This window comes from Ananas comosus, linkage group 9, assembly GCF_001540865.1.
Source record: "Ananas comosus cultivar F153 linkage group 9, ASM154086v1, whole genome shotgun sequence".
Classification (NCBI taxonomy): domain Eukaryota; kingdom Viridiplantae; phylum Streptophyta; class Magnoliopsida; order Poales; family Bromeliaceae; genus Ananas; species Ananas comosus.
In genome coordinates, this window is record NC_033629.1 from 8726234 (window position 1) to 8753394 (window position 27161).

At 40.4% G+C, this 27161-nt stretch overlaps 1 protein-coding gene across 2 annotated transcripts; it reads left to right on the top strand.

The window, feature by feature from the left end:
• LOC109715034 (probable WRKY transcription factor 14) lies at positions 12937-18227 on the top strand. 2 transcript variants are annotated; one of them, XM_020239819.1, is made up of 4 exons: positions 12937-13154; positions 13531-14106; positions 15069-15209; positions 17471-18227. In XM_020239819.1, exons 2-4 carry the CDS (start codon positions 13574-13576, stop codon positions 18000-18002), a joined length of 1206 nt encoding a protein of 401 aa, XP_020095408.1. In that variant the 5' UTR covers positions 12937-13154; positions 13531-13573; the 3' UTR covers positions 18003-18227. The 2 variants fall into 2 exon arrangements, with proteins under 2 accessions (XP_020095408.1, XP_020095407.1); XM_020239818.1 differs by lacking the exon at positions 12937-13154 and having other exon boundaries at positions 13172-14106.

Here is a 27161-nt window from a genome sequence, read left to right on the forward strand (position 1 = left end):
CTATTTAGCTTGTGGACATTATGTTAGTTGTAACCTTGGATATTCATGTTACCGCAGCTTTATTATTTATGCAAATTCATGCTAGGTAGAGATATCCTGGTTTAGTAAGTATTCATATTTAAATACTTGTCATTCATATTGCTTGTTTATTCTTACTTACCTGCTTAGTTTTCGGGCCTAGTGGCGCATTACACTGAAGTCAGTAATTGCCCACTGGAAACTATTATTTAATAGTTCTCACGCCCTCTGTTTTATGGTTTTCTTTCAGAGCCTTCAGCACCGGTGGAGACACGAGTTCACGGCAAAGGGGTCGCGTAGCTAGATAGCAAAGATTTACTTTTTGCTTAGGTGGTTTTCTCTCCTATTGTTTCTTGTTGTGAGAGAGAGAGGTTTTGTATCCATGTATAGAGACCATCTATGTGTTACTTTTAGTATTTATACTTTGGATTTCGGATGTACTACTTATTGTTTACTTTTAGTGGATTTTAGCCTTTTGCTTACTCCTATTTTGTAGAATCTAGTTGTACTTTGCTCTGATACTTCTAGATGTCTTTCATTTATTGCTTTAATTGTCGTTTTATTGTAAACGCCTTATATATTTTAGTCGTATGGCAGGTCTGGACACGTACCGGGCGGGCTTCCGCTGGGTCCCGGGGCATGACAGAGAGGACGGACTTGTACCTATATTTTGGATGAAACAAAATGTAAATTGTGGATGAATGTGATGTAATAGATAGAATTCTCTTTTTTATTCACTTGTATGGACTTGTGATACTTGATTTTGTTGTTTGGCACTTGTAGTGCTTCTATTGTCGTTGTTATGGATCATGTATGTATTGAATTGTTCCTGGGCAAATTCTTGTACATGATCTCGTGGTTGAGCCTTGGGTAGACAGGGGAGGTCCTGTCCGTTCGGCATCTGTTCGACGCGCCCGAACCGGACCAAATGGGTAGCGGTCTCGGGGCGTAACAACTAACCTCCCAATAAGCTCCAATCCAAGCTTAGAATGAGCTAAGGTTGAAGATTGATCCTTTAGAAAGCTCCTCTCTTCAATCCAAAGCTTCTCTAATGGTGGAAAGGTCACCAAAATGCCAAAAGAGAGCAAAAGAGAAAAATAAACCACCAAAACTTAAGCAAAAAGAGGGAAGAAACCAAGGAAAATTGAGAGGGAACCTACCTCTCCTCCTCTGTTACAGCACAAAAGCCCCAGCCAAAGGGTATGGGGATATATAAGGTATTGCAATAGTTACAAAGAAATTCCTCAAATTGCCAAGCTGCAGTCTGCACTGCGTACCGGTACGTGAGAAAGAGTACCTGTACCAAGCAGCAGTATGCGCAAACCCGAGCCTCGGGTTCGCAGAAAAACACACTGGGTACCGGTACCAGCCCGATGCTGTACCGGTACTGCCTCCAGTTCCGGTACCAGGTCAATGCAGTACCGGTACTCTGCTCTGCAGAGTCCAACCCGAGAGCAGCCTAAAATCTTCACTTTAGAGATTTTGGTGCTAAGTTTTAAATCTCGATTCCCGAGATGCGAGTCATAGGTCGGAACACTGTTAACGACCCTCCAGAATACCTAAAAAAATTCGGAACACAGATCAAACATTCGAACCTTGTAATTTGCAAAGGTCTAGTGTGTCACATTCACCCCTCCTAAAAAGGAGTTTCGTCTGCAAAACTAAAAAGGAAGGTATCTCAAGACTCCATCTGAAAAAGATGGGGATAGCGCTCCCGCAGTGCGCTCTCGAACTCCCACGTAACCTCTCACTCATCGTGGTTGCTCCAAAGAACCTTCACATATGGAATATCGCGATTCCGAAGCTTTTTTACCTCGCGAGCCAAAATCCTCACAGGTTGCTCTTCAAAGTTCAAATCATCCCTCAGCTCCAATGGTGTGGCATCCAAAACGTGAGCTGGATCGAAGATGTACTTCCGAAGGACCGATACATGAAATACATTATGTACACCCGATAGGTTCGGTGGTAGAGCAAGTCGATATGCTACCGAGCCTACACGCTCCAAGATCTCATACTATCCAATGAATCGGGGACTCAACTTACCCCGAATGCCAAATCTTCTAATCCCTTTGGTCGGCGAGACTTTCAAGAAGACATGATCTCCAATCTGGAACTCCAAATCTCGTCGACGCCTGTCGGCATAGCTCCTCTGTCTACTCTGAGCCGTTAACAAACGCTCCTGAGCAATGCGAACTTTATCTTTTACTTCCTGAAGCACATCAGGGCCTAAAGCTAATCTCTCGCCGACTTCACTCCAATGAAGTGGCGATCTACACTTCCGTCAATAAAGTGTTTCGAAAGTTGCCATCTTGATGCTTGCTTGATAACTATTGTTATAAGCAAACTCTGTGTCAAGCCCCGGAACCCCGCATAGGCCCTGCCGGGTGCGTGCCCAGACCCGCCATATGCCTGCACATATAAGGCGTCTACAACAAAGTGATATGAAAGATAAAATAAACAATAACTAACGATATCAGAGCAAGTATGCAGCTAAGTTCTATCAACAAGCGGAAATAAAAGGAAAGAAAAAGAGACTAAACCACTAGAACATAATAAAACTAATACATCATAAGTCTCAAGATACAACAGTAGGGTGGTCTCTATAATAAGGTACAAAACTCTCACAACCTCTCCAAAGAAAAAACAAAAGAGAGGTGGACCACCTATCGCCAAATCTCTCGCTAGCTAGCTCAAAGCGAAACCTTTCCCGTGATCCCGAGCCCCTCCCGAAGTGGAAGGCACTGAAAGAAAACATAAAATAGGGGGTATGAGAACTATAATTTATAGTTCCCAGTGGGCAATTACTGACCTACACCAACTGCAACACTAGGCCCAAAAGAGAGCAGATAAGGATAACATAAATTAACTGCGGTAAATAAAGCATAATAATAAAATGCTACTCTATTATGACACAAGTATATAGAATGTCAACATGGAGTACATCTACTCTACATGATCCAGTATGTCAATACTTAAACAAGTATGCTATGATGCAACAAGTAATACTATAAAGTATGATAAAAGTCCCAAAGCCAACTACATATCTAGTATGTAGTATCATGGCAACCAAGTATACTACAATGCAATAAATGATACCGTCAAGTATACTATATAACTCAATGCCCAACCCTATGCCATAGCATGTCAAGGAATCCAACTACCATAACCTGTCTAGTAGTGTTTATCAACCTATTAATTAATATTCAGGTTCAATCTCATTTAGGACCTACACAGGTGAGGTCTGGCTTGTGCCACCTAAGTGCCAGTGGTAGCTGCAGCATTCCCACTCTAAGAATGAGTCTAACTTTCCAGGCCCCGTAGGCTACTCGATACCGCACGAGCGAACATAAGTCGCGTAGGCTAACTCCGGAGTGCCAGCTTGTAGGGAGCGACCCGTACAAGCATGTACGAATGAGCACAAATGGCAAGCAAGCATGATCAACATCTCAAGTACCCAATCATCATGCCTCTAACATGGTAACAGTTACTAGCAACCCAAAGGTCTAGTACTTTGTCTCAATATGAAGGTTTAACCGTTCAATAATTTCGATGTCCATGACCTTAGCTTTACTAAGTCCAAATCTCAAGGTGAAGTTCTCACATTCACTATATTTAGTGCCTTTTTATGACACTTAAATATTGCTATAATCTAAGCACATTTCACATTCTATGTCTCTTTATGACGTTAGCTTGTTCTATCAATAATAGATTAATACACATGCTCTCTAGCGTGTTCTCGTATTGCTACATGTATGTTCTTTTCAATGCAACTATCAACTTGGCATAATTCTCATAATAATAACATGCACATGCAATTTACATATCCATCAAGTCTAATACCGCTTTATGACATTAGCTTGCTAAGTCCATATCTAGTCCAAGTCTAATGCCGCTTTATGACATTAGCTTGCTAAGTCCATATCTAGTCCAAGCCTAATGCCGCTTTATGACATTAGCTTACTATTTGTATACACTCTAGCCTATGTCACTTAATGTCGATATGTCCAACCATATCAAGCATGCTTTCTAAGTCCAAGAGTGTAATCTATATACCATATGCATCATATGCAACATGATCTCAATCAAATGTAAGAATGCTAACCATAAGCCCCTAGCCCAACACTCTTTACTATATAGAGGTCAAATATGTATTGTATATAACATGTGCATTTTAAGCATTCTAAAATTCTCAAATATTCTATCTAGTAAGAATATGTATGCATTTTCACTTTACGATAAATAAAAATCCTCATATGAGAAGTTTATCTCATCTAGGTAAGGCCAAACCCACCAAAATCGAAACCTTCGTTTCGCCAAACGGAGGAGCCCACAAGCCTCCTAGTACCCTAGAAGCATCAAAAAGAGGGTTACCCAAACAAAACGAACAATCAAAAACTCAAACATTAACAAACTCAAGATAAGGGCAAAATCTCACCTAAGTGTAGAAAACCCCTCTCAAGCTCCAAATGAGAGCTAGAACCCTTCCAATCTAACCCAAAGGAAGATTCTAAACCGATCAATTTAGCTCGAAAAGCCCTAGATCAAAAATCTCCAAATCAAACCCTAAATCCTCATTTCTAGGGTTTCTATACAAAAACCATGAAAATTATGATCAAAAGAGAAATAGTAAGCAACTAACTTCCCATGAAGCCTCAAACAAGGTTCAAAATCTACTAGGGTTGAAGATCTCTCCTCCAATAAACTCAACTCCAAGCTCCCAAGCTTCTCCCATGGTGGAAATAGCACCAAATAGCAAAGAGGAGCAAAAAGTGAGGATTAAACCTCAAAAATTCCAACTATACTAAAGAAAATCAAAGAGAGAGAATAGAGGGCTCCCATACCTTATCTCCACTGCCTCCAAGCTCAGGGAACAAGAGGGGAGGCGTGGGGTTATTTGTAGAAATGCTACAATAGCAAAAACACCCCTGCAGTTCAAACTGCACGCAGTCTGGCAAAGTGTACCGGTACACGGGCATTTGTACCGGTACAAATCCTGCGAAAATGCAAACTCGAGCCGCGTGTTGGCTGAGAACATCTCTGTGTACCGGTACAAATGAAGTGTACCGGTACAACCATCAACATGTACCGATACAGCCATCAACCTGTCACCGGTTTCACCATGTGCAGAATGCAATCCGAGGGTAGCCTAAGTCCATCTCGTTGGCGGGCTTAGCACTACATAAAATACTATATTTCTCGGGATATGAACCATAGGTCGGAACAAAGTCTACGACCCTCCAGAACATCCGTAAAGGTTCAGCACTCAACTCAAACACTCGAACCTTGCCATTTGCAAAGGTCCAGTGTGTTACACTCTATCATAGGTAAATGCTGTGACCATCCTCCCTGAAAGTCTGTCACACAAGCTCGAAGCATATCCTCTAAAGTCTGTATAGTGCGTTCAGATTGCCAATCACTTTGAGAGTGGAAAGCCGTGCTGAAATCCAAGCGCGTGCCCAAGGCATCCCGCAGACTCCTCTAAAAGTGGGATACAAATCGGGGGTCTCGATCTGAAACTATGGAAGTAGGTACCCCGTGAAGCCACACAATCTCATCAAGATATATCTGTGCCAGTCTCTCACCTGTCAGAGTCGTGTGAATAGGTATAAAATGCGTCGATTTCGTCAACCTATCCACGATTACCCAAATAGCATCATGCTCGGCCTGTGAGCGAGGCAATCCCATAATAAAGTCCATGGTGATCTTTTCCTACTTCCACACAGAAATAGATAAACTCTGAAGTTTTTCCGTAAGAACTCGGTGCTTAGCATTCACTTGTTGGCTAGTTAAACATCGAGCAACAAACTTGCCAACATCCTTTTTCATTTCGGGCCACCAATACAAAAGCTTTAAATCCTTGTACATCTTAGTGCCTCCCGGATGCGTAGCATAAGGTGCATGGTGTGCTTCTTGAAGGATATCTTCTTTATTTCCGAATTCCGCCAGTACACAAATCCACCCACGGAACCGTAACAACCCTTGATCATCCGCAAGGAAATCTCCAGTGTAACCATCAATCATTTTTGCTTGAATCTTTTGCAACTCCACATCATGAACTTACTTTTTCTTTAATCCTTTCCAATAATGCCAGTTGCACCACCAATGACATCAACCTCAAGGGTGTATCAGGAGCCACCACCTCCAACTCCAACCGCTTCATCTGTTCAATCAACAACGGTTGAGTAACTACAAGCATCGCTAAGTTATTCGTCGATTTTCGATTTAGCGCATCCACCACTACGATAGCTTTGCCCGGGTGGTAGAGAATCGTCAAATCATAATCCTTGAGTAGCTCCAACCATCTGCGCTGCCTCAAGTTCAACTTCTCTTGAGTGAATAGATACTTTAAGCTCTTGTGATCCATGTACACTTCATACCGCTCGCCATAAAGATAGTGACGCCATAGCTTTAATGCAAAGACTACGGCCGTCAACTCCAAATCGTGTGTACGGTAGTTCTTTTCATAATCCTTCAATTGGCGAGATGCATACGCGATCACCTTTCCGTCTTGCATCAAGACAGCGCAATCCATTAAAAGATGCATCGCTATAAATCACATACCCTGCTCCAGCAACTGGCAAGGTCAAGATCGGGGCAGTCGTCAATCTTTGCTTCAACTCAAGGAAACTTCTTTCACATGCATTATTCCAAATAAATTTAGTGCCTTTGTGTGTGAGCCGTGTGATGGGAGTAGATAACTTGGCAAACCCCTCAACAAATCTCCGGTAGTAGTCGGCCAAACCAAGAAAACTCCGGATCTCCGTGACACTGGCCGGTCTAGGCCAATCCTTGATTGCTTCAATATTTCTAGGATCCACAACTATACCCGATCCCGAAATCAAATGTGTCAAAAATGCCACCTTTCTAAGCCAAAACTCACACTTTTTCAACTTGGCATAGAGTTTTTTTTTTTGAAGCATTTGAAGTACAAGCCTTAAATGCTCTTCATGATCCTTGTCTCTTCGGGAATAAACCAAGATGTCGTCGATGAACACCACGACGAACCTGTCTAGATAAGGCTTAAAAACACGGTTCATAAGATCCATAAAAGCTGTCGGGGCGTTAGTAAGCCCAAACGGCATAACGGTAAATTCATAATATCCATACCGTGTCCTAAAAGTCGTCTTCGATACATCCTCCAGTGCAATCTTTAACTGGTGGTATTCCGACTGCAAGTCTATCTTGGAATACACACTCGATTCTTGAAGCTGATAAAAAAGATCATCAATCCTCGGCAACGGATACTTGTTCTTGATCGTGACGTTATTAAGTTCACGATAGTCTACACACAAGCGAAGTGATCCGTCCTTCTTCTTAACAAATAGAACCGGTGCTCCCCAAGGTGAAACACTTGGTCGAATGAAATCTTTGTCCAAAAGATCCTGCAGTTGTGCCCTCAGCTCTTTCAACTCTGCCGGTGCCATCCAATAGGGTACCTTTGAGATTGGAGTAGTCCCAGGGATGAGATCTACTACAAACTCAATCTCCATATCGGGTGGCATACTAGGAAGCTCCGCTGGAAACACATCACAAAACTCCCGTACTATCCGGATATCCTCAATACTAGAGGTATCATCATCACTCCTCAGCACTACACTAGCCAAATAGGCTATGCAACCCTTGCTGATTAACTGCCTAGCTCGAGACGAGCTGATCGTCATCGCAAACAGCGAACTCTAGCATCCTCTAAACACAACCTCCGTCTGCCCCTATTCTCTAAATATAACTGTTTGATTCTTACAATCGATAGTGGAGAACTACTTGGTCAACCAATCCATGCCCAAAAACCAGACCGCATTCAGTAGCAAACTTTTAGCCAAGGGCCAAAGAGTGGTCGGGGACTACAACACGTCCCGAATGCAACAAGAAAATTAACGGGATGCCATGCAACTCGGCAAACAGCCGATCTATGAATGAATGCGATGCACCGATATCAAATAATGCTCGAACTCTAATGCCATTTAATAAAATGATACCTGCCACTACATCCTCGGCTGCTGCCGCCTCCTCTGTCTAAGCAGCATACATACGCCCGCTCGGGGCCTATCGTGACCCCTCGGTCTGTCGCTGGACGGGTGGCCGCCCAGGCTGGTAGTGTGCCGAAGGAGTCCCCTGACTAGCAACTGGTACAGCCGGTGCTGATGCAGATGACAGTGCCGGTGAAGAATCTCTCGGGCACTCAGTCTGGAAGTGGCTCTCCTGGCTACAAAGGAAACACCTGCCTCCCCGCTGTGGACACTACGGTGGAATGTAAGGACCACCGCAGATCACACACTGGGGAGGTCGGCGACGATCAGAACCTCCTCGCTGAGCAGATGAGCCACGCCCTCTCGACTGGCTCTTAGGGTGCTCGGCGGCCTCCTAAAGTGCGTCTGACTCGCACCCTCAGCCGTGAGCCTTTTGCCCTTACCCTTATCCAAGCCCTCACGATGTTCCTGAACATCCGCTGCGCCGCTCTCTATAATGAGTGCGCGATTCACCACCTCTCGGTAGGTTTGGAGGTTGGAGGATTGCACAAACCGAAAGATCTACGGCCGAAGTCCTCGTTAGAAGATGCGGGCCTTGTCCTCGTCGTCCCGCACAACAAAAGGCACGCAATGAAGGAGCCGCTCGTACTCGGCCACCGTCCGATCTCCCTGGCACAAGGCACGCAAGTCTTTCTCCATCTGTCTATTGACGCTATTGGGGAAGTAGTGCACCAAAAGAAGCTCCTTGAACCTCTTCCAAGTAATAGCTGAAAGGTTGGTGTTGGGGTTGTCTCGAATGTCTAACCACCAACGGTAGGCCTCGCCGTCCAAGTGGTAAGTGGCGAGCCAAACTCTGTCCCTTTCACCCACGAAGGTATCATAGAAAGTTTTTACATATGCATCAACCACTTCTCCACGATCCAGTGGTCGACCTTCTCTCCATCGAAGATCCGGGGACTGCACCTCCTAAACTCGTTGAGGCGATTCATGAGCCGGTCCCGCTCAGCTCCCTTTACCCTCACAGGAAAAACCACCCCCGCCGAAGGCACCTGAACTGGTGGTGCCACAATGTCCTCCTCCAGAGGTGCGACCACGGGTGCCGCCCGCGAAGAACCAGGTGCAGGAAACGGCGCCCTCGGTGCAACGTCCTCAACAGGTGCAGGCGGTGTAGGAATCTAAGCCTCCCTAGAAGCTGCCTGCTGCAGAAGAAGATTCTCAAGCCGCTTCATCTGCGCTTCCTGCCGATGCGCCACATCAGCCTGTCGTTGGGCCGCCGCCGCCTACTGTGCCACTAAATCAGTGAGGACCGCAAGCTGAGACCTCAAGTCACGGACCTCACTAGATCCGAAAGTGGCAGAGGTCTCCACCTCCTCAAGGTTTGCCGCGTTATCCTCCCCAACAGATTTAGAGCGAGTAGTCGGCATTGTCACTACAACAACATAAAAGCGCAAGTTAGTAAAACCCACGCTATCGCAACCCCGCTCAAAGAGAATAATACCCCAAATTATGCGAAAGTAATGAAGTGTTCTTTACTACTAACTCCCGATGTTACGTTGTCGGCCGCCAACGTAACTCTCCGCGAAGTTAGAAGTTATACACTTCGATTCAACTCCAATTTTTTAGAGTTATAATAAAACCCAATCATAATACTTTCGCTTACAAGTCAAATAGACCCTATCTCTCACGAGTCTAATTCCTACAGTCCAACTGGCCTACGATTTGCTAGATCCACTAAGACTCAACCTTAGGCTCTAATACCAAAATAATCTGTCACGCCCCGGGACCCAGCGGAAGCCCGCCCGGTGTGTGTCCAGACCCACCATATTCCTACAACATATAAGGCGTTTACAACAAGACGATAAATAAAACAATAATAAATGAGCATTTAGGAGTATCAAGGCGTACAACAACTAGATTCTAGAATAAGGAGGTAAATAAAGAAACTAATCCACTAATAAAACCATGAAGTAGTACATCATATAACCCAAAATACAAGTGCTAGAGGTACAAAAATGGTGGTCTTTATACATAGATACAAAAACTCGCGCTCTCTACATAGATACAAAAATAGAGAGATGAACCACCTAGATCAAGTACTCCTCGCTATCTAGCTAGTAGCGATCCCTTTACCGCGATCCCGAGCCTCTCCCGGGATGGAAGGCTCTGTAAGAAAATAATAAAACAGGGGGTGTGAGAACTATTAATCAATAGTTCCCAGTGGACAATTACTGACCTCAGTGAAATGCACCACTAGGCTAAAAAGGCAAAAGTAGTATGTTCAACTTTTAAATGGAAAGAACAATATGTATATAAAACATGAATTAAACTTACTAACTACTATGCCTCTACTTTAGCATGAATTTTCATAAATATAAATGCTATTCTAATATGAATATGCATAAATATAACCAACCTAATGTCCACAAGTACAACTAGTAAAATGTCATTGTTTACTAATTTGTCTAATGTCCACTTTGCATTTTAGTTCCATAATGTTCCGTTCCTATAAGACCTACCTGTGGGTAGTTCGACTTACGTCGTACTTAATGGCCCCGTAGTAGCCAACATTCCCACTCTAGGAATGAGCCTCCCCTACGGCCCATTTCGGCGCTCAATACCGCATGGGCGAGCATATATCGCGATGGCTATCTCCGGAGTACCGGCTTGTGGGGAGCGACCCTCACAAGCATGTGCGAATGAGCACAATGGGAAGCAAGCGTAATCATACGTCTCAAGTCCAATGTCATCATGTATAAAATATGGTATATAGGCTAACATCCCAATGGCCTATCACTCTATCGTTAAATACAAGTTTAATCATTTGCTAAGTTGAATGTCACTTTATGACATTTAAAGTCTACTATGTCAAGCATAAGTTTTACCTTGAAGAGCATGTTATTCTACTCATTTCCATTGCAAGAAACATGATTCCAAACCATATAATAGAATGCTATTCTCATGCATGCTTACAATGCACATAACTCTCTCTACTATATAGAGGTAATTTTTTATAAAACATAACACATGTATTTTAAGCATTCTAAAATTCACATATGCTCTATCTAGTATGAATATGCATGATTTTCTATTTTACAACGATTAAAATGACATAGGTGGAATTTTTCTCATTTCGGTGAGGTCAAACCCACCAAGACTCCTCAAATCCCCATCATTCGCGCCGACGAAGGTGCCTACACATCTGTTAGCTCCCTAAAGAAAATCCTAGGAGGGTTAGACAAAACAAACGAACACTCCACGTGTTCAACATTTACTAACCTAAGAAAAAGGTTAAAACTCAGCTATAGTGTAGAAAAACCCTCCCAAATTTCAAATGTGAGCTAGGTCCCTTTAAATCCAACCTAAACAAAGGTTCTAAATCAATCAATTGAGCTCCAAAAGCTTCCAATCAAAAATACCCAAATAAAACCCTAGATTCTTATTTCTAGGGTTTCATCTTAAAAACTCTACTAAAACAAGATCTAAAGAGAAGATCTAAGGTACTAACCTCCCAATAAGCTTCAATCTAAGTTTGGAATGAGTTAAGGTTGAAGATTGATCCTCTAGAAAGCTCCTCTCTTCAATCCAAAGTTTCTCCAATAGTGGAAAGGTCACCAAAATGTCAAAAGAGAGCAAAAGAGGAAAATAAACTACCAAAACCCGAGCAAAAAAAGGGAGGAAACCAAGGAAAATGGAGAGGGAACCTACCTCTCCTCCTTCTCTGTTGCAGCACAAAAGCCCCAGCCAAAGGGTGTGGGGATATATAAGGTATTGCAACAATTACAAACAAATCCCTCAAAAATTGCCAAGCTACAGTCTGCACTGCGTACTGGTACGCGAGAAAGAGTACCGGTGCCAAGCAGCAGTCTGCGCAAACCCGAGCCTCAGGTTCGCAGAAAAACACACTAGGTACGGTACCAGCCTGATGCTGTACCGGTACCACCTCCAGTTTCGGTACCAGGTCAATGCAGTACCGATACTCTACTCTGCAGAGTCCAATCCGAGAGCAGCCTAAAATCTTCACTTTAGAGATTTTAGTGCTAAGTTTTAAATCTCGATTCTCGGGATGTGAGCCATAGTTAGGAACACTGTCAACGACCCTCCAGAATACCTGAAAAAACTCGGAATACAGATCAAACACTCGAACTTTGCAATTTGCAAAGGTCCAGTGTGTCACATGGTTTGTTAGCGAGCCCGGAGAACGTGGTAATCTGGGACATGACATATGTAGCCCCAAATCGCTTCCACTGCACTCCTCACAAAGACCAACGCTTGGCACGCACTCTTAATGACCGCGCAAACGCATAATAGCTGAAGATTGAGCATATGTACCCAATGCGTGTCTCATCCACGCTTGTCCCACAATCGCGCTATGTGGGACCCGACAATCGTGCTTAACGGGCCCTTGCAATCTCAGGTGGCCGTGATTCAAACCGACGTTCGGGCAGCCAAGATTCGGTTCGGCGTCCAAGCATCCAAGAAGATGAACAGTGCTCTTCTTTTTGGTAGTTAATTATAATCCGACCCAATATGAGTTATGCATACAATAATAACTTATTGATTAATAGTAAATTTTTGGTTCTAGTACTAATTGATAAATGGGATAATGATAAAACTTACTATATTAAGTAGTTCTAGATTTATTAGAATTGATCTTTATTTATAATAAATTTAGATTTGAATATAATAAACTGGGCCACATTTATAGAAATTCTAATAGTGAGAACCTTTCAATGAGGCCTTCTTCTTAAACATGAACTTACTAGCAAAGAAAATATTTTAATTTTTGTTTTTAATTTTTAGCAAAAAGTACCGTTACATAATGAAACAAAAGCAAAGTGCTATAGCTCCTCCCACAGAAGAATTAAAAGCCAACAGTGTAAAATTTGGAGCCCTCCCGGCCCTCCCCCACCCCTCCCCCTCTCAAATCTCAATATGCTATGATAAACCACACCACACCAAAGCTTCCATAAAATACACCGACGCACCATTTCTCTTTCTTTTCTGTATTGTGGTCTCTTTCTTTTTATTTCTCTCTCTCGTGAAGCTCCTTCTGTATGTTCGTTAGTTAATTCCTCTCCTTCTCCCTTTCTCCTTCTCTTTGTTGCGTATGGAGAAGAAGCACCTGCCATGAAAAAGTCAGCATCTTCCACAAATATATAATAAAATAAGGTCATCTCTCTCTCTCTCTCTCTCTCTCTCTCTCTCTCTCTCTCTCCTTTTCTTGCTCCCTAGCTTTCTCTGTCCATCTCTCTCTAACATATTAATTCGTCCTCTTCATAAACTCCGGCTCTTGCTTGATTTAAACAAAGTCGAGCTTCCACTTATCTCCTTCCTCTTGGAGGCTACCTGTCTACATGCCCTCCTTTCTGTCTCTTGGACCCATACATACACGCCTTTCTCCTATATTTTAAAGGAAAAAAAAAGGGAAAAAAATAGAACTAAGCAAATTAAGGCTTCGTCGAAAGATTGACGTATTAGTGGGCCACTCCCTCTCTGGTGCAATACCCAATAGCTGGCTGATTAGGAAAAAAAATTTCAATACCAGCTTATAATATCGACAGATTTATCTGTCGAGTGAAGAGCTAGCGATGTGCGACTCCTTCTGGCAAAGGATGGAGGCCGACCAACGCGGAGACCTTGCGGACATAGTGCGTGCGGGCGGTCTCACCACAACCCCGAGCCCCGAGTTCCTTCTCACCAGTTGCGGGCCAATGCCATCGTTCAGGACATCATCGTCATCAACCGACGCCGACCGGCCCATGAATAATTTTGGCGACCCCTTCGCCAACCTCGGGGACCCTCTGCTCAACAAATCGACCGGCACGGGCTTCTTCGATGTACAAGAGACCGCGACGGCGGTGGAGACTGTCGGGGATTTAGGTCAGAAGTTTGATCTGATAGGCGAGAAAATAGACAAGCAGCCGTGCAACATATTCTCGCGGGTGCTTCAGATCTCTCCGGCGGGTCCCAATGCGTGGGGTCTGTCGCCGACGGCGATCAAGCCTTCTCCTTCAATGCCCGGCGGCATGGTGAAGTTGGGGGAAGGGTTGGTCGGCGGTGCGGCAGACAGCATGGCTGGGATGCAGATCTCTCCGCCGCATAGTTCGGGTATCAAAAGAAGGTTCGGAATATTGTTGGATCTTAATTTTCAGTCTGGAGGGTTTAATTCAAGCTTGCACATAGAATTCACAAGTTCAGTCTACCTTTCCTTTTGGTGTCTTCTATTTTAATTCTAAAAAAGGAACTAAATTCATCCATATCTGCGGTCGCCATATGGGACTGTATTTATTAATTTATTTATTTATGAACTGTGGGTTGTGATGAATGAAAATTAATGTTGGTAATTAAAGGACTTGGTAATTATATTTCTGCTTTAGATTAATTGAAGAAATATACTGTCCCTTAGAACTCTTTGGAATTTAGGTGTCAAGTCACTTTAATTAGGAAGTGGGCTTTGATTGTTGTGTTGATCCAGAAAGAGTTTTCTCGTCTGAATTGACAGAAGTCGGTAGCGGAAAGTTCCAAATTTAGGGCGCCTTAGACTTGGTTAATTTTCAAGTAGGTTTGGTTTTCAAGTGGGCTACAAACCCTAGCAAGGAGATCGGGAAAGCTCCGAGACAGCAATAGATGCCGAGCCCAGCAAAAGTCGACCATGCTTACTTTCTATTCAATTCATTCCGTCTACCTCAAATTAAGCACCCGAGAATTTGAATTATCTCTTCGGTCGGTCTCCATCGAAATTGCACTGGCCTCTTCTTCGCTCTCTTCGTAGTAAAGTTGTCTGAAGAGCACCAAGTTACTTTCTTTCCTTCTTCAGTCTTTTCATACCCTTTTCTTTTACTCTCATGCATTTTTTTATTATTATTTTTTTGTCCTTTTTTTCCTATTTGTTTTCTTCCCTTTGTCAAGTTGGCTTTTCCTTTGGAGATCTCAAAACTGCTAGCTCGCTAGCTAGCTCTTCCTGATATTAGTTGGTTTCTTTTTACTCCTAATCTCTTTTCCTTCTTGTGTACCGAACTGTGACAAATTAGAAGGATTAATTAAGAGGGCTTATGTCTCCGTGAATTAATTAAACTTGCGCAGGAAAAACCAGGCAAAGAAGGTGGTGTGCATTCCAGCCCCGGCGGCAGCGAATGGAAGGCCGAACGGAGAGGTCGTTCCCTCTGATCTATGGGCTTGGAGGAAATACGGACAAAAACCAATCAAGGGTTCTCCCTACCCGAGGTAATTATACTTCCTCTCGTCATCACATGCTAAAATTAAACCCACAAGTAGATTCCGCGCGAGGAAAGTTTGTATGTCAATTTAATCTCTCCCTCTCTCTTGTCCTCATGTTAGTCATTAAAATCACATGATCAGCTAATATCGTGTAAGTTAAAGGTGAGAATAGAATAAGACTGCGATGAAGGGCAAGAAGAACCAGTACTTGCATGTCCCCTCTCCTCATGTCTTTCGCCATATTCATCTCGCTATATATCTTGATTACTTTTATAAGAAGCATTTTAATCAGAAAACAATTTTATGGAAATCATTTTCGGTTGCTCTTTATTTCTTCATTTTCTCTCTGTTTTGATTAGTTTAGTTAATACATTTTATCAGAGGAGAAATGAACTTATCGAACAAAAGAAACCTGCTTCTTTTTCTTTAGTTTCTAATATTGTCTTTTGTGATTAATGTACTTAAATAGGCCAGCCTAAATAAAAGATGTATACTTCTGCTTATCTCTTGTTAAATCTGAAACTGAACGTTTGAAAACTGGTTAGCTTCCCCGAAAATGGTTGAAGTAAAAAAAATTACTTTTATAAATATGACTTTTATAAAAGTGACTTTTAAGTTTGATTATTTGGTTAGTTATAAAGTGAAAAAAAAAGAAAACTATAGTTTTGCCGTTTTGATTTTTTGATTATTTGATTATAAATAAAAAAGTGAAAATATAAACAAATAACTTATGCTCGTAATTTAAATTTTAAATTTAATAACTGTTTGGTTGGTTATAAAGTGAAAAAAAAAAGAAGATAATTATAGTTTTGCAGTTTCGATTATTTGGTTATTTGATTATAAACAAATTAAAAAGTAAAAATATAAACAAATAACTTATGCTCGTAATTTAAATTTTAAATTTATAATTAAAATTATGACAAGGAGTTAAATTTGTTAGATGAATTTAAAGTTTAAGTTATAATTTGTATCTGAAATTAAAATTTTAAAATAAAACTTCAACTTAAAAATATAGAATTTGGAGTTCAAGTTTCAATAGAATTTGAATTTATAGTTATAACAATTTGAATTCAAAGTTCAAATAGAAGTTCATACTGAAAATAATTTGATTAAAATTTAATTTAAATATTTAATTTAAATTTTAATTTAAAACTTAAAACAAAGAATTTAAATTTAAGCTTAAATTTAACTACAAATTTGCAAATTTAAATTTAAAAGTTTTGCATTGGATTTGAACTTATAAATAAAATTCAAAATGTAAAAATTAAATTTATGATTTCAAGTTGAAATTTAATTATAAAAATAAATTCAAACATTAAAGTTAAGAGAAAATATAGCATTTTAAATAAGCTTTCCAGTTTTGATGACTTTAAAATTTTTTGGGCCAAAGTCAAAAAAAAAAAAGATTTTAATTATAACTCATTTTTTAATGTTTGAATTTATTTTTATAATTAAATTTTTGAGAGATAGGTAGCATGTTACCCGTTTCGTTTATTTCATTTAGAAATAAACTTAGCTGGAAATGTGAATCAACTAGGATTCGAACTTGGGACTCGGGTACCAACCACCAAGCCCTTTGCCACTTGCTCTAGGAACGGTCGGTGACACAATATTTAATTAGTCAGTCTTTTTTTTTTTTAAGAAAAAGGTAGCACGCTACCCTCTTCATTCATTAGAGAAATGAATTAAGGACCCCCCNGGATTGAACTCTGGAAAGGGTCGAAGCGGCAAGGGTAGCAGGGATCAAACACAGGAGAGGGAGAAGAAACGCTATTTTAGAAAAAAAAAAGAAAAGAAAAAAAGAAGTAAATTAAGGCAGTAGAAGAAGATTCCAATCCATTACGAGAAGTTTGAGCCTATGGACCGCTACCCCAGGGTTCGGGGGTATATTCTGAAAGATTGTATCGTTTCTGATCTTCCAAATGATCCACCAGCATCCAACTAATCAGTGTTATTTTGAAGCTGTTTGTAATACCAGCTGGTTCTTAATAGCCAAAGAATATCATTAATTAACTTTTACTTTGAACAAAAAAATGAAATGCCAATAATTTAAATTCAAAATTGTTTAAATTAATTACTTAGATCTGTGATCTTTCTTCTGATTGAAACTTCTTATTTGAATAATAATGTTGATATAACAACTTAGCTTCCATTTCACTCAATTTTAAATTAAGCTATTATTTTATGTCCTCTATATTATGGGGTTCCAATTAAAGTACATTAATTTATGTAATATCTATTATCTAATTAAATTGTATACAACTCAGGGGTTATTACAGATGTAGCAGCTCAAAAGGATGCTCTGCCAGAAAGCAAGTCGAGCGTAGCCGAACTGATCCCAATATGCTAGTAATAACATACACATCTGAGCACAACCATCCATGGCCGACACAACGGAATGCGCTTGCCGGATCGACACGATCCCAGACAACAAAGAGCAGCTATTCAGGTTCAAATAGCTCTCCTCGAAGCCAAAAACAATCACAAGCACTTAAAGAAGCTACGGATTCAACAAGCTCAAGTAACATTAATCCTCCAGCAAAAGAAGAGGTGGTAGAGAACGAGAAGCCAATTGATGCAGCTGAATATGATGAATTCGATACAATATCTCACCGTGGATACAATCCCATGATATCCGAATCAAGCCACTCCGATGACTTCTTCGCGGATTTGGCTGAATTGGAGCCCGATCCAATGAGCCTCATCTTCTCCAAAGAACTTTCGGAAGCGAAACCTGATGAGGAGAGGGGAGATAACGCTATGGATCCATTTGACATGTTTGGCTGGGCGCGGGATTAAAGCATTTGGAGAAGCAAAAGGAGGTTTACAGCAAGACCTTGGAACATCACATCAAATGCCTTGGAAATTAAGTTTAGAAGGAACATTATTTCTTCATTGTATTGTGTAAGGATGCAATTATAGATGTTCAAGGTCTAGCTGTAAACCTTTTGAGCTAGGTTTCAGATTTGAATATCTCTTGGAAGTGGAGGTTTGTTTGTTAAACCATTTTCTTGTTATTTAACAGAAAACAGCTAGCTAGTGTATAGGCTAGGGGAAATTAAAAAAGGGAGAAGGAGGTGCTAGTAAGTTGCCAGCAGGCATGTGGAAGACCCGCATACCTTAAAATATTGGAGGATGGGACAGAAAGCTGAGGAACAGAAGTTTTCAATAGTAAAAGGAAGTACATGTATTAGATGTGACAGAAAAAGCTTGCCCTAAGTCGGAAGTTGAGAGCGATTGTTGATGCATAGGGGTGCTCTTCTTTTTTGCCACTTCCACTTCTCACTCTCACACACACACACACACACACACACACACACACACACTCACTCTCTCTCTCTCTCTCTCTCTCTCTCTCTCTCTCCTTTCAATTAAAGTGGAGGAAATAGTGCTCATATCTGCTGACGGAAATAGTGCTCACGTCTGCTGAGGGTCTGCGACAGAGAAATGCGGATTGGGTTGCTTGAGGAAGAAGAGATGTCAAGAAAAATAAGTATGAGGGAATCGAAACAGATAAGTGGAGAAGATTGACTTCTTTCCAAATATCTTGTGTAATAAGGAAATTGTGCATGAACATGTTAGGGGGAGAGAGAGGGAAAAAAATTAAAATTAAAGAAAAAAAAGGCTGACATTGGCTGCTCCTATTTCTCATATTTCTAAAACCTATAATCTTTATGTTTTCACATAGGAAGCCTACAGTTGCATGTTAGATAATGGGGGAATGTTCATTAAAGCAACACTCTTCACACATTAACTCAACGTTGGTTCACCGCTACTTGGTTTCTCCATCTCCTATTAAATGTGATAATATGAGATTATTTTGGATTGTATATATGTGTATTAGAACAATATTGCTTGTTTAATGTGTGCTATGTGGTTCAACAGATTTAATTACATATATATACTGCTGCTAAGTTCAAAGTACTGTCCATTTGGTTATGTTTGGTTGTAGAACAACTTTTTCAAGAATGAAATGTTAGAGATAATGCTAATTAATGATTTATTAGACTTGGATTGGATTATTTGATTTTATCGGGTTATTATTTAAATTGTGTTTAAGATGGAATTGAATCAGAGTAGGATTCTATATAATTAGTTATAAATAGATAGGCCGGGATTATTTGGTTAACGAAGCCAGGAGTCGCCATAATTAATTAGTTCTCGCAGGAGTCGCCATAATTAATTAGTTCTCGTCGAAGGTTCCATACGGTGATGAGTTGTTTTCTTCAATAAAGTTATTTTTTGTTTTGCTTTCATGACAACGTACCAGATTCTTTGATTTGTCTTCTTCCTCTCGTATCTTTTTTATTTTACTTTTTGTGGAGATCTCTATATACTATAACAAGTATATAAAACGTATTTGTTGGAGGCCCACCGCCGTAACAAGTGGTATCAGGGCAGGTTGCGGGTTCTCAAGATCCGGTACCGGGGCGAGTACCATATTCCTAACAATTGGTATCAGATTTAAGGTTACCGATCTGCGGGATAGATCGATGAACATGACTAAAAAATTTGAAGTCGAGAATTTCAAAAGCAAGAATAATTTTAGATTGTAGCAGATTAAAGTAGGGGCAATCCTCGTATAACAAGAGTTGGACGAGACGTTGAACAGGAAGGAAGCAAAGCCGACGGAGGTCACAGATACGACATGGACGAAGATAGAGCGGAAGGCGCTGAGTACGCCTCATCTATTATTAGCAAATGAGGTTCTTACAACGTAGCCAGTGAAACGACACCGGCGAAGTTCTGGAAGAAATTAGAAAATCTGTACGTAACCAAATCCTTGATGAACAAATTGTATCTAAAGTAGTGACTGTTTACGCTGCGGATGTAGGAAGCGGCGAGCCTACATGAGCATCTTAACAAGTTCAACAAGTGGTGGCCTAGTTGACTAGTATCGGAGTCAATCTAAATGATGAAGATAAGGCGCTGATTTTATTATTTTCTCTACCAGCGACATATGAGCATTTGATGACCACGTTGCTTTATGGCAAGGAGACCATAAGCATGGAGGCGGTCACGGCGGCGCTTCTCTCCAACGAGATGCGGAAGATGACTCAGGAGTCCAGCACGCAAAGCCGTGATACTGCTCTGGTAGTGAGAGCAAAGAACGGGGAGACAATATCGACGAACGGAGATCGACAGAAGCCGCTATCCGAGGTAAAGTTTTTTTACTGTCAAAGGAAACGGCATATAAAGCGCAATTGTCAGCTTCAGAATGATTTGAAAGAGTTAAAGCGACAGAAAGAGAAAACTGTCGTAAACCAGAACGAGACGGTATCAGCAACGGCGCATGCGGCAAAGTCGGAGATTATCAATTCTGATGTGCTGTATGCGGCGACCGAAAGTGCAAAAATTTCAGATAATGCGTGAGTGCTCGATTCGGCATGTTCCTTTCACGTTTGCCCGGAGAAGGAGTCTTTTGGCACCTATAAAGCTATCAAGGGTGAAAAAGCTCTAATGGAGAACAGGACAGCGTGCAAAGTTTTGGAAATTGGCATGGTGAAAATCCGAATGCATTATGGGGTCGTAAGGACGCTGACAGGTATGTCGTACGTTCCTGGATTGAAGCAGAATTTGATCTCGTTAGGCGCGTTGGACTCGAAGGGTTGCGATTTCTCGGCTTCAGGTAGAGCTATGAGGGTCCGAAAACGAGATCGAGTCATGTACGTGGCGAACAAGCATGGGAACTTGTATGTTCTGAACGGAAGTACAATCAGAACAAGAGCAAAATCAATTTGGGTTCCAAAAGTTTGCGGAGGTGCAATCACTTGAGTCGAAGCGGCAAATGCGGCGATATCGAGCGGAGGAGATAAGCTCAAGGTGGAGCTTGCATGGTGTGCTTGTCGCAGCGGTTCAAGATTACAAATCAAACCAAGGTGGAGAATGGTAGGATTTGGTTAGATTTGTAGTTAATTTTTAGTTGGATTAGAATTAATATTTAAATCTATTAGAGATAAATTAAGATTTAAATATTAATTAGAGTATAAATTTAACTAGATTAGGATAAATATTTAAATCTATAGAAGACGAGAGAAGGATAGAAGAGATTCAGAAAGAGGGCTCGAGTTGCAGCTACTCTATTGCAGAAGAGTAGTCGAATATAANCCATTAGGCACGGCGCAGGCCAGACAGCCTTCGGGTGGGTCTTATATGATTGGGACTTGGTGACAGATCATGCTACGTGCATGAACTTTATAACTGTTAAAGTGGACTTGGACTAGAATAGTAAACAATAACATCTTTACTATTACATTGTGGACTTTGGGTAGTTGCATAATCATGCTTTATATGTTGGGTGTTCATGTGCATATAGCTAGTAGTTGCTTTCTTACTTACGTAAATCATGCTAAGTAGAGATATCATGATTATTGGGTACTCGATTATTTATTTACTTACAGTGCATTTATCGCTTTTGTTATAGTTGTACACTGACCTGACCCTCTTTTATAGTTTCGGGCCTAGTGGTGCATTTCACTGAAGTCAGTAATTGCCCACTGGGAACTATTATTTAATAGTTCTCACGCCCCTGTTTCTATGTTTCCTTTTCAGAGCCTTCGGCACCGGCGGAGGCACGAGATCGCGGCAAGGGTGTCACGTAGCTAGCTCGCGGAGAGTTCTTTTGCACTATGTGGTTACTCCTCCATTTTATATTTTGAGAAAGAGGAAGAGGTTTTGTACCATGTATAGAGAGACCACCTTGTACTCCTTTTAGCACTCCTTATGGGATCCCTATTGTACTTACTTTATATTTTTATTTAGTGAACTTTGAGCTTTATGTCCTTTCCTTGTTATAGAACTAGTTATACATTGCTCTGATATCACTAGATCTCTTGTATTATTGTTTTATCTATCGAAATTTTTGTAGACGCCTTATATGTTTTAGACGTATGGCGTGTATGGGCACGCGCCGGGTAGGCTTCCGCTCAGCCCCGGGGCGTGACACTAAGTACTTTTATTGTTAATGAAGTTTTATTACTTGTTTACAAATTGTGGATTTGATGTAAGTTTGTTTATATATATGTGTGCGTGTGTGTATGTATTTATATCATTGTGCATGCAAAGTAATTATGTGCATGGTTAAAAATAATAAATGGTCAAAAATAAATTATGATGAAATGCAATATTTGTATCATTAACGACGGGAAGAACAGTCGTTGTTATATTATCTTCTTCTATTTGTGAAATGCTTTTAACGACGAAAAATTTTTGGTCGTTATTAACACTATGAATAGGATAAATGTAGTTTTTGTAATCTCTATTACGATAGTAAAATTAGTGGTTATTGTACAATGGAGTGGTTACTAATGTAACTAAATAACAACGATAAACGATGTGGTCGTGAGTAATCTATAACGACTAGCGATTCATTTTGGTCGTAACTGGTTTTAACGAAGGAAGCTTTTACGACGGGTCACGACGGGTGAACTGTTCGTCGTTATTGACTTTTAACGACGGGAATCTGGGCATATAACGACGGTTTCTCCTTTCGTTAAATAAGGTATTTCCTGTAGTGAGATTGGTTTATGGTAAAAATTCGATTTGACGCTTCCGTTGCGAAATCCCAACAATCGGTACCAAATCAACAGCAATCGGTATCAGAGCAGGTTGCGGATTCTCAAGATCTGGTACCGGGGCGAGTACCGCATTCCCAACATAAAAATGGTAATACTTGGGATAACTATATAGCTATCCTAGAATAAGCAAAAATAAGTGCACAAATAATGTTTGGTTTAAAATTCTTTTATTCCTAGGAATCGTCGGAATTATATTTAGTATTTTCTTCGAGGACAGTGGGAATTAATGGAAAAAAAAACATATAGTTAATAAAAAAAAAAAAAATTTGAGAAAGAGGTAGCACGCTGTATATAGTTAAAACATAGTTAAAGTTAAAATGAATCCGCTCTTAGGAATCATTAAATCGCATAAATGATTGTTCTGATGTCTCATGTAAATTTGTCTTATGGAAATTGTTTGTTGAGTAAGAATAAAATAATTCTCTATTGTGTAACAAAATATCTCTCATTTCCAACTCGAATAGATTTTTTCTTTTGATTTCCAAATAAATGTTTTTGTCTTGCCTTGAATGGTGTACAAATTTTTGGAATCCGGTACCAACATGTTCTCTTTCAGGCCTTTCAACCAATCAATACGACATCGTAGAGCATCTTTTGCTAAAACTCGAGCAGCTACTATATTCTTATGAATACGATTGTCTTGATACTTATAAGTAGTTTTCGATAATAGAGCTTTCGAATCGACTATCCATACTGTTAAATATTATATAGAGTATTTAAAACATCTAAAAATAAAATTTCATAATTTTTTGAAATCATTTATCTTACGATCAAACTATTTTAAAATTGACAATTTTTAATTGCCAGTATGGGATACTTGCTAGTTAATTTAACGGTGTAAAAGAATAAGAATCGGTTAAATTTTTGATAGAAACTTTTGTTCATTATCTAGATAAAAATCAACAATTCCGATGTTAAATTAAGAGATCCGATCATCCAATTTTAGGACGTCATTCCATTTTGACCTGTAGTGTTCCTGAGCTTTGGATAGGATTGGCTTCAGTATTAGTGACTGGTCGACATCTCTGGAGAGTGTCGGACTGAACCNAATATTTAAATCTATTAGAGATAAATTAAGATTTAAATATTAATTAGAGTATAAATTTAACTAGATTAGGATAAATATTTAAATCTATTGTAGATAAATAAAATATAGATTTAAATATTATTTAGAGTAGGAATCCTAATTGGACTAGGATTCACGTACATTTTAGATGATGCATTATAAAAGCACTCTTTGGGATGCTTTTGGTGGAGAGAGTACAGTGAGAGAGAGTGCCTTCTTACGTGAAACCGTACTAGGAGAGAGAAAGTCATGGTTGAGTGCACCTAATGCACAGGTGCACTTGGAGAGTTGTCTTATTTATGGATTTATAGAAGACGAGAGAAGGATAGAAGAGATTCAGAAAGAGGGCTCGAGTTGCAGCTACTCTATTGCAGAAGAGTAGTCGAATATAAACTTCTTTTATTTAATGAATCTTATTCTACCCGCATATTTTTTGTGTTTAGTTGTTTTTTCTCTTTATGATTGTATCAACTTTTGCTGAAGAGACACTACAAGAATTAGTGATTTTAACGACCAAATTTTAACGATGGGAGTCAAATTTGGTCGTTAAAAATATACAAATAAGTGCTTCGCGCGCACCGAGGCAAAATAACTAGATTTTTAACGACCATTATAATTTTGGCCGTCTTATGTGTGGTTCATCCCTTCGCCATTGGTACAGATTTAGCGCTTTTTTTTTTTTGGTTTACCGTGCTGAATTTTTTGGCCACCCACGCACGCAAACTCCTCTCTGTTAATCAACAGAGCAACCCACTTCTCTCTCTCTCTCATTCTCTCTCTTCCCCAAACCCTTTTGCCTCTTCATCTTCCTCATTCTCTCCCTTTCCCAACTTCACAGACAATCCCCACCTCCCAAATCCCCATTCTCCTCTTCCCCCCACTCCTCTCTTTCCCTCTATTTTACCCCCCACCTCTCCCCGACCCTAAATCCCAAATCCCGTGGGTTCGAGAAGCGTCACCATGGAGAATTAGCACTAGTTCGTCAACGCGCGAGCCATCAGGTTGTTGGAGGGTTTGCTTCATGCGTTGACGAACTACTGTGTGGGGCTGCAGAGTAGAGGGTTTTGCACGCTGTAGCCTCCGTTGGCCTGAAGCGGATCATGCACATTGAACCCTCCGACAACCTGAAGCAAACCTTCCGACAATCTGAAGCGGAGCTTGCACTAGTTCGTCAACGCGCGAGCCCTCCGACAACCTAAAGCAAACCCTCTACTTTGCAGCCCTCTCTCATCAGTTCTAGCACCCTGCAGCCCATTGCCCCTTTAGCCCTCTGTGAGCCGCGCCTAGCCTCTGTAAGCAACGCCCGCCCAGCCATTATTGATGGATATTTTTGCTTAAAATCCATGATTTTCTTGAATATAGAGTGCTTACAAGAGTCCTTAGGTAAATGTTTTTTAATTGTGTAGATTCTTTCAACAACTGAGGATCTTTCTTAATTGCTTGCTTATCTCACACTTTCCATTTATATATGTTTAGAAAGTGATGCAATTTTAATTTATGATTTTAAAGAATTTGGATTTAAATTTTAATTTATGCAATTTTAATTTTTTTATATATAATTGCTATACAGATAAAATAGGGTTAAGTATCTCAAGGCACCAACATTAGCACTTGTTGCGCCCCACACATTTTTGAAGAAAAAGCGGATCTTATGTTCTCTTGAAGGTGTAACCTGAGATTTCCCAAGCTTCATGGAGGTTAGGATATTCTCCTGTACCTACTGTTTTGGCTTTTTTATTTGCATAGAAGTAATGATATTCCTCGTGCAATTTCAGTTTCGAAGCACCAATTACTCCAATTCTCACCATTTCACCTCTACTTACCTACAATTCCAGCTAGAAAGAGCTGTAGACTGAACTCCACTAGTCCCTCCCTTATTCTAAACAACTTTCATTTCGAAATTGGAGCCTCCAATTGGCTACTACCCTGCTACCGTTGCTGCTGGCAGCATGCTGCTGCTACTAGCAGATTGATGGTGTTGCCGCGCCGTTTGCACAAGAACTAGTTGGCAAAGACAGAAATAAAGAGAGGGAAGAGAGAGTTACTTAATCAGGTTGATACTTAGCTCCCAAACACTGAAAATAACCAGTAAACACCAACTATGCTCAAGCAAAAAGTCGGAATTAGATTAAGAACACTAAAATCAGCATGAAAGTTAAATAGAAATTAGAATCAAAATTCTAAAGAAACCGACAAAAAATCCAATTTCCCCACAAATCCTCTAAATCACATCAACCTACCTCTAATCTAGTAGCAAGAAACCAATCCCCAAGCTCTTCTCCATCATCCATAGCTCGAGCAAGCTCCAATTGAGCAATGCAAAGGTACAAATTAGGTCAATTTGGCCTCCAATTAAGTTGCTATAGATTTGCTGTATTGTTATTGCTCCTGCTGGCTTGTTATTGCTTATAGGATGCGTAGGGAGGAAAACAGCAAGGTGCACTAAGAGGAAAAATGCAAGGAGCGAGAGAGGAGGAGAAGAAAACTTGCTAATAGTTGACACAATGTTGCTGCTGCTGATATCCTGCGCTGGGAGTAAGGCACCAGGGAATAAGAAAAAGAAGTGTGAAAGAAAGAAAAGGAAATGGAGTAGTTCTCAGCCAACCANGGTACAGCTATCGCTTCGTACACAGGAAAAATTCCTTTGTATACGGCGGATTTGTCGGCGCACCCGGGGAAAGTGTAATCCGGGGCGTGACATGACCGTTCATTTTATACCCGTTTGATGGACTTTACTATGATTTTGAAAAATTATAAAATTTAGAAATTTCAAATACTCTAGATCATATTAACATTGTGGATCGTCGATTCGGAAGCTTCATCGTCGAAAACAACTTATGAGTACGAAAAGCTCTATACTCATAAGAGTATAGTAGCCCTAATCTAATATATATATATAATTGAGCTAGAATACTTTTAGAAATATCACCCCCTTGGTGCTATTAGTTTTTCAGCAATTAGATCTACTCCTTGATTACTAATAACCCTTGGATCAAACACTATTTCACCTACTACCACCTACCATTATCATCCCAACCCTACATTTCTCCATCCAAGGGTTAAAAACTCAAAAGCACCAACCTCTTGGTGCTTTTGAGAGTATTCTAGCTCAACTATATATATATATATATATATATATATATATATATATAGAGTGCCTCTACTATACTTTCGAAAGTACCAGGACCTCCGTGTTTGTAAGTTGTTTTCGATGATAGGACATTCGATTTGACGATCGGCTCCGTTAGGTATAATCTACCCTATTGGAACTATCTAGAAACCAAATTTTATAATTTTTTGACATCATTTACTAAG

What these genes read in the sequence shown, in the direction of transcription:
- LOC109715034 (XM_020239819.1), top strand. Translation starts at nt 13,574, where the DNA reads ATGTGCGACTCCTTCTGGCAAAGGATGGAGGCCGACCAACGCGGAGAC. An exon ending in AGTTCGGGTATCAAAAGAAG is followed by an intron (nt 14,107 to 15,068) that starts GTTCGGAATATT and finishes AAACTTGCGCAG; the next exon opens with GAAAAACCAGGCAAAGAAGG. An exon ending in AAGGGTTCTCCCTACCCGAG is followed by an intron (nt 15,210 to 17,470) that starts GTAATTATACTT and finishes TATACAACTCAG; the next exon opens with GGGTTATTACAGATGTAGCA.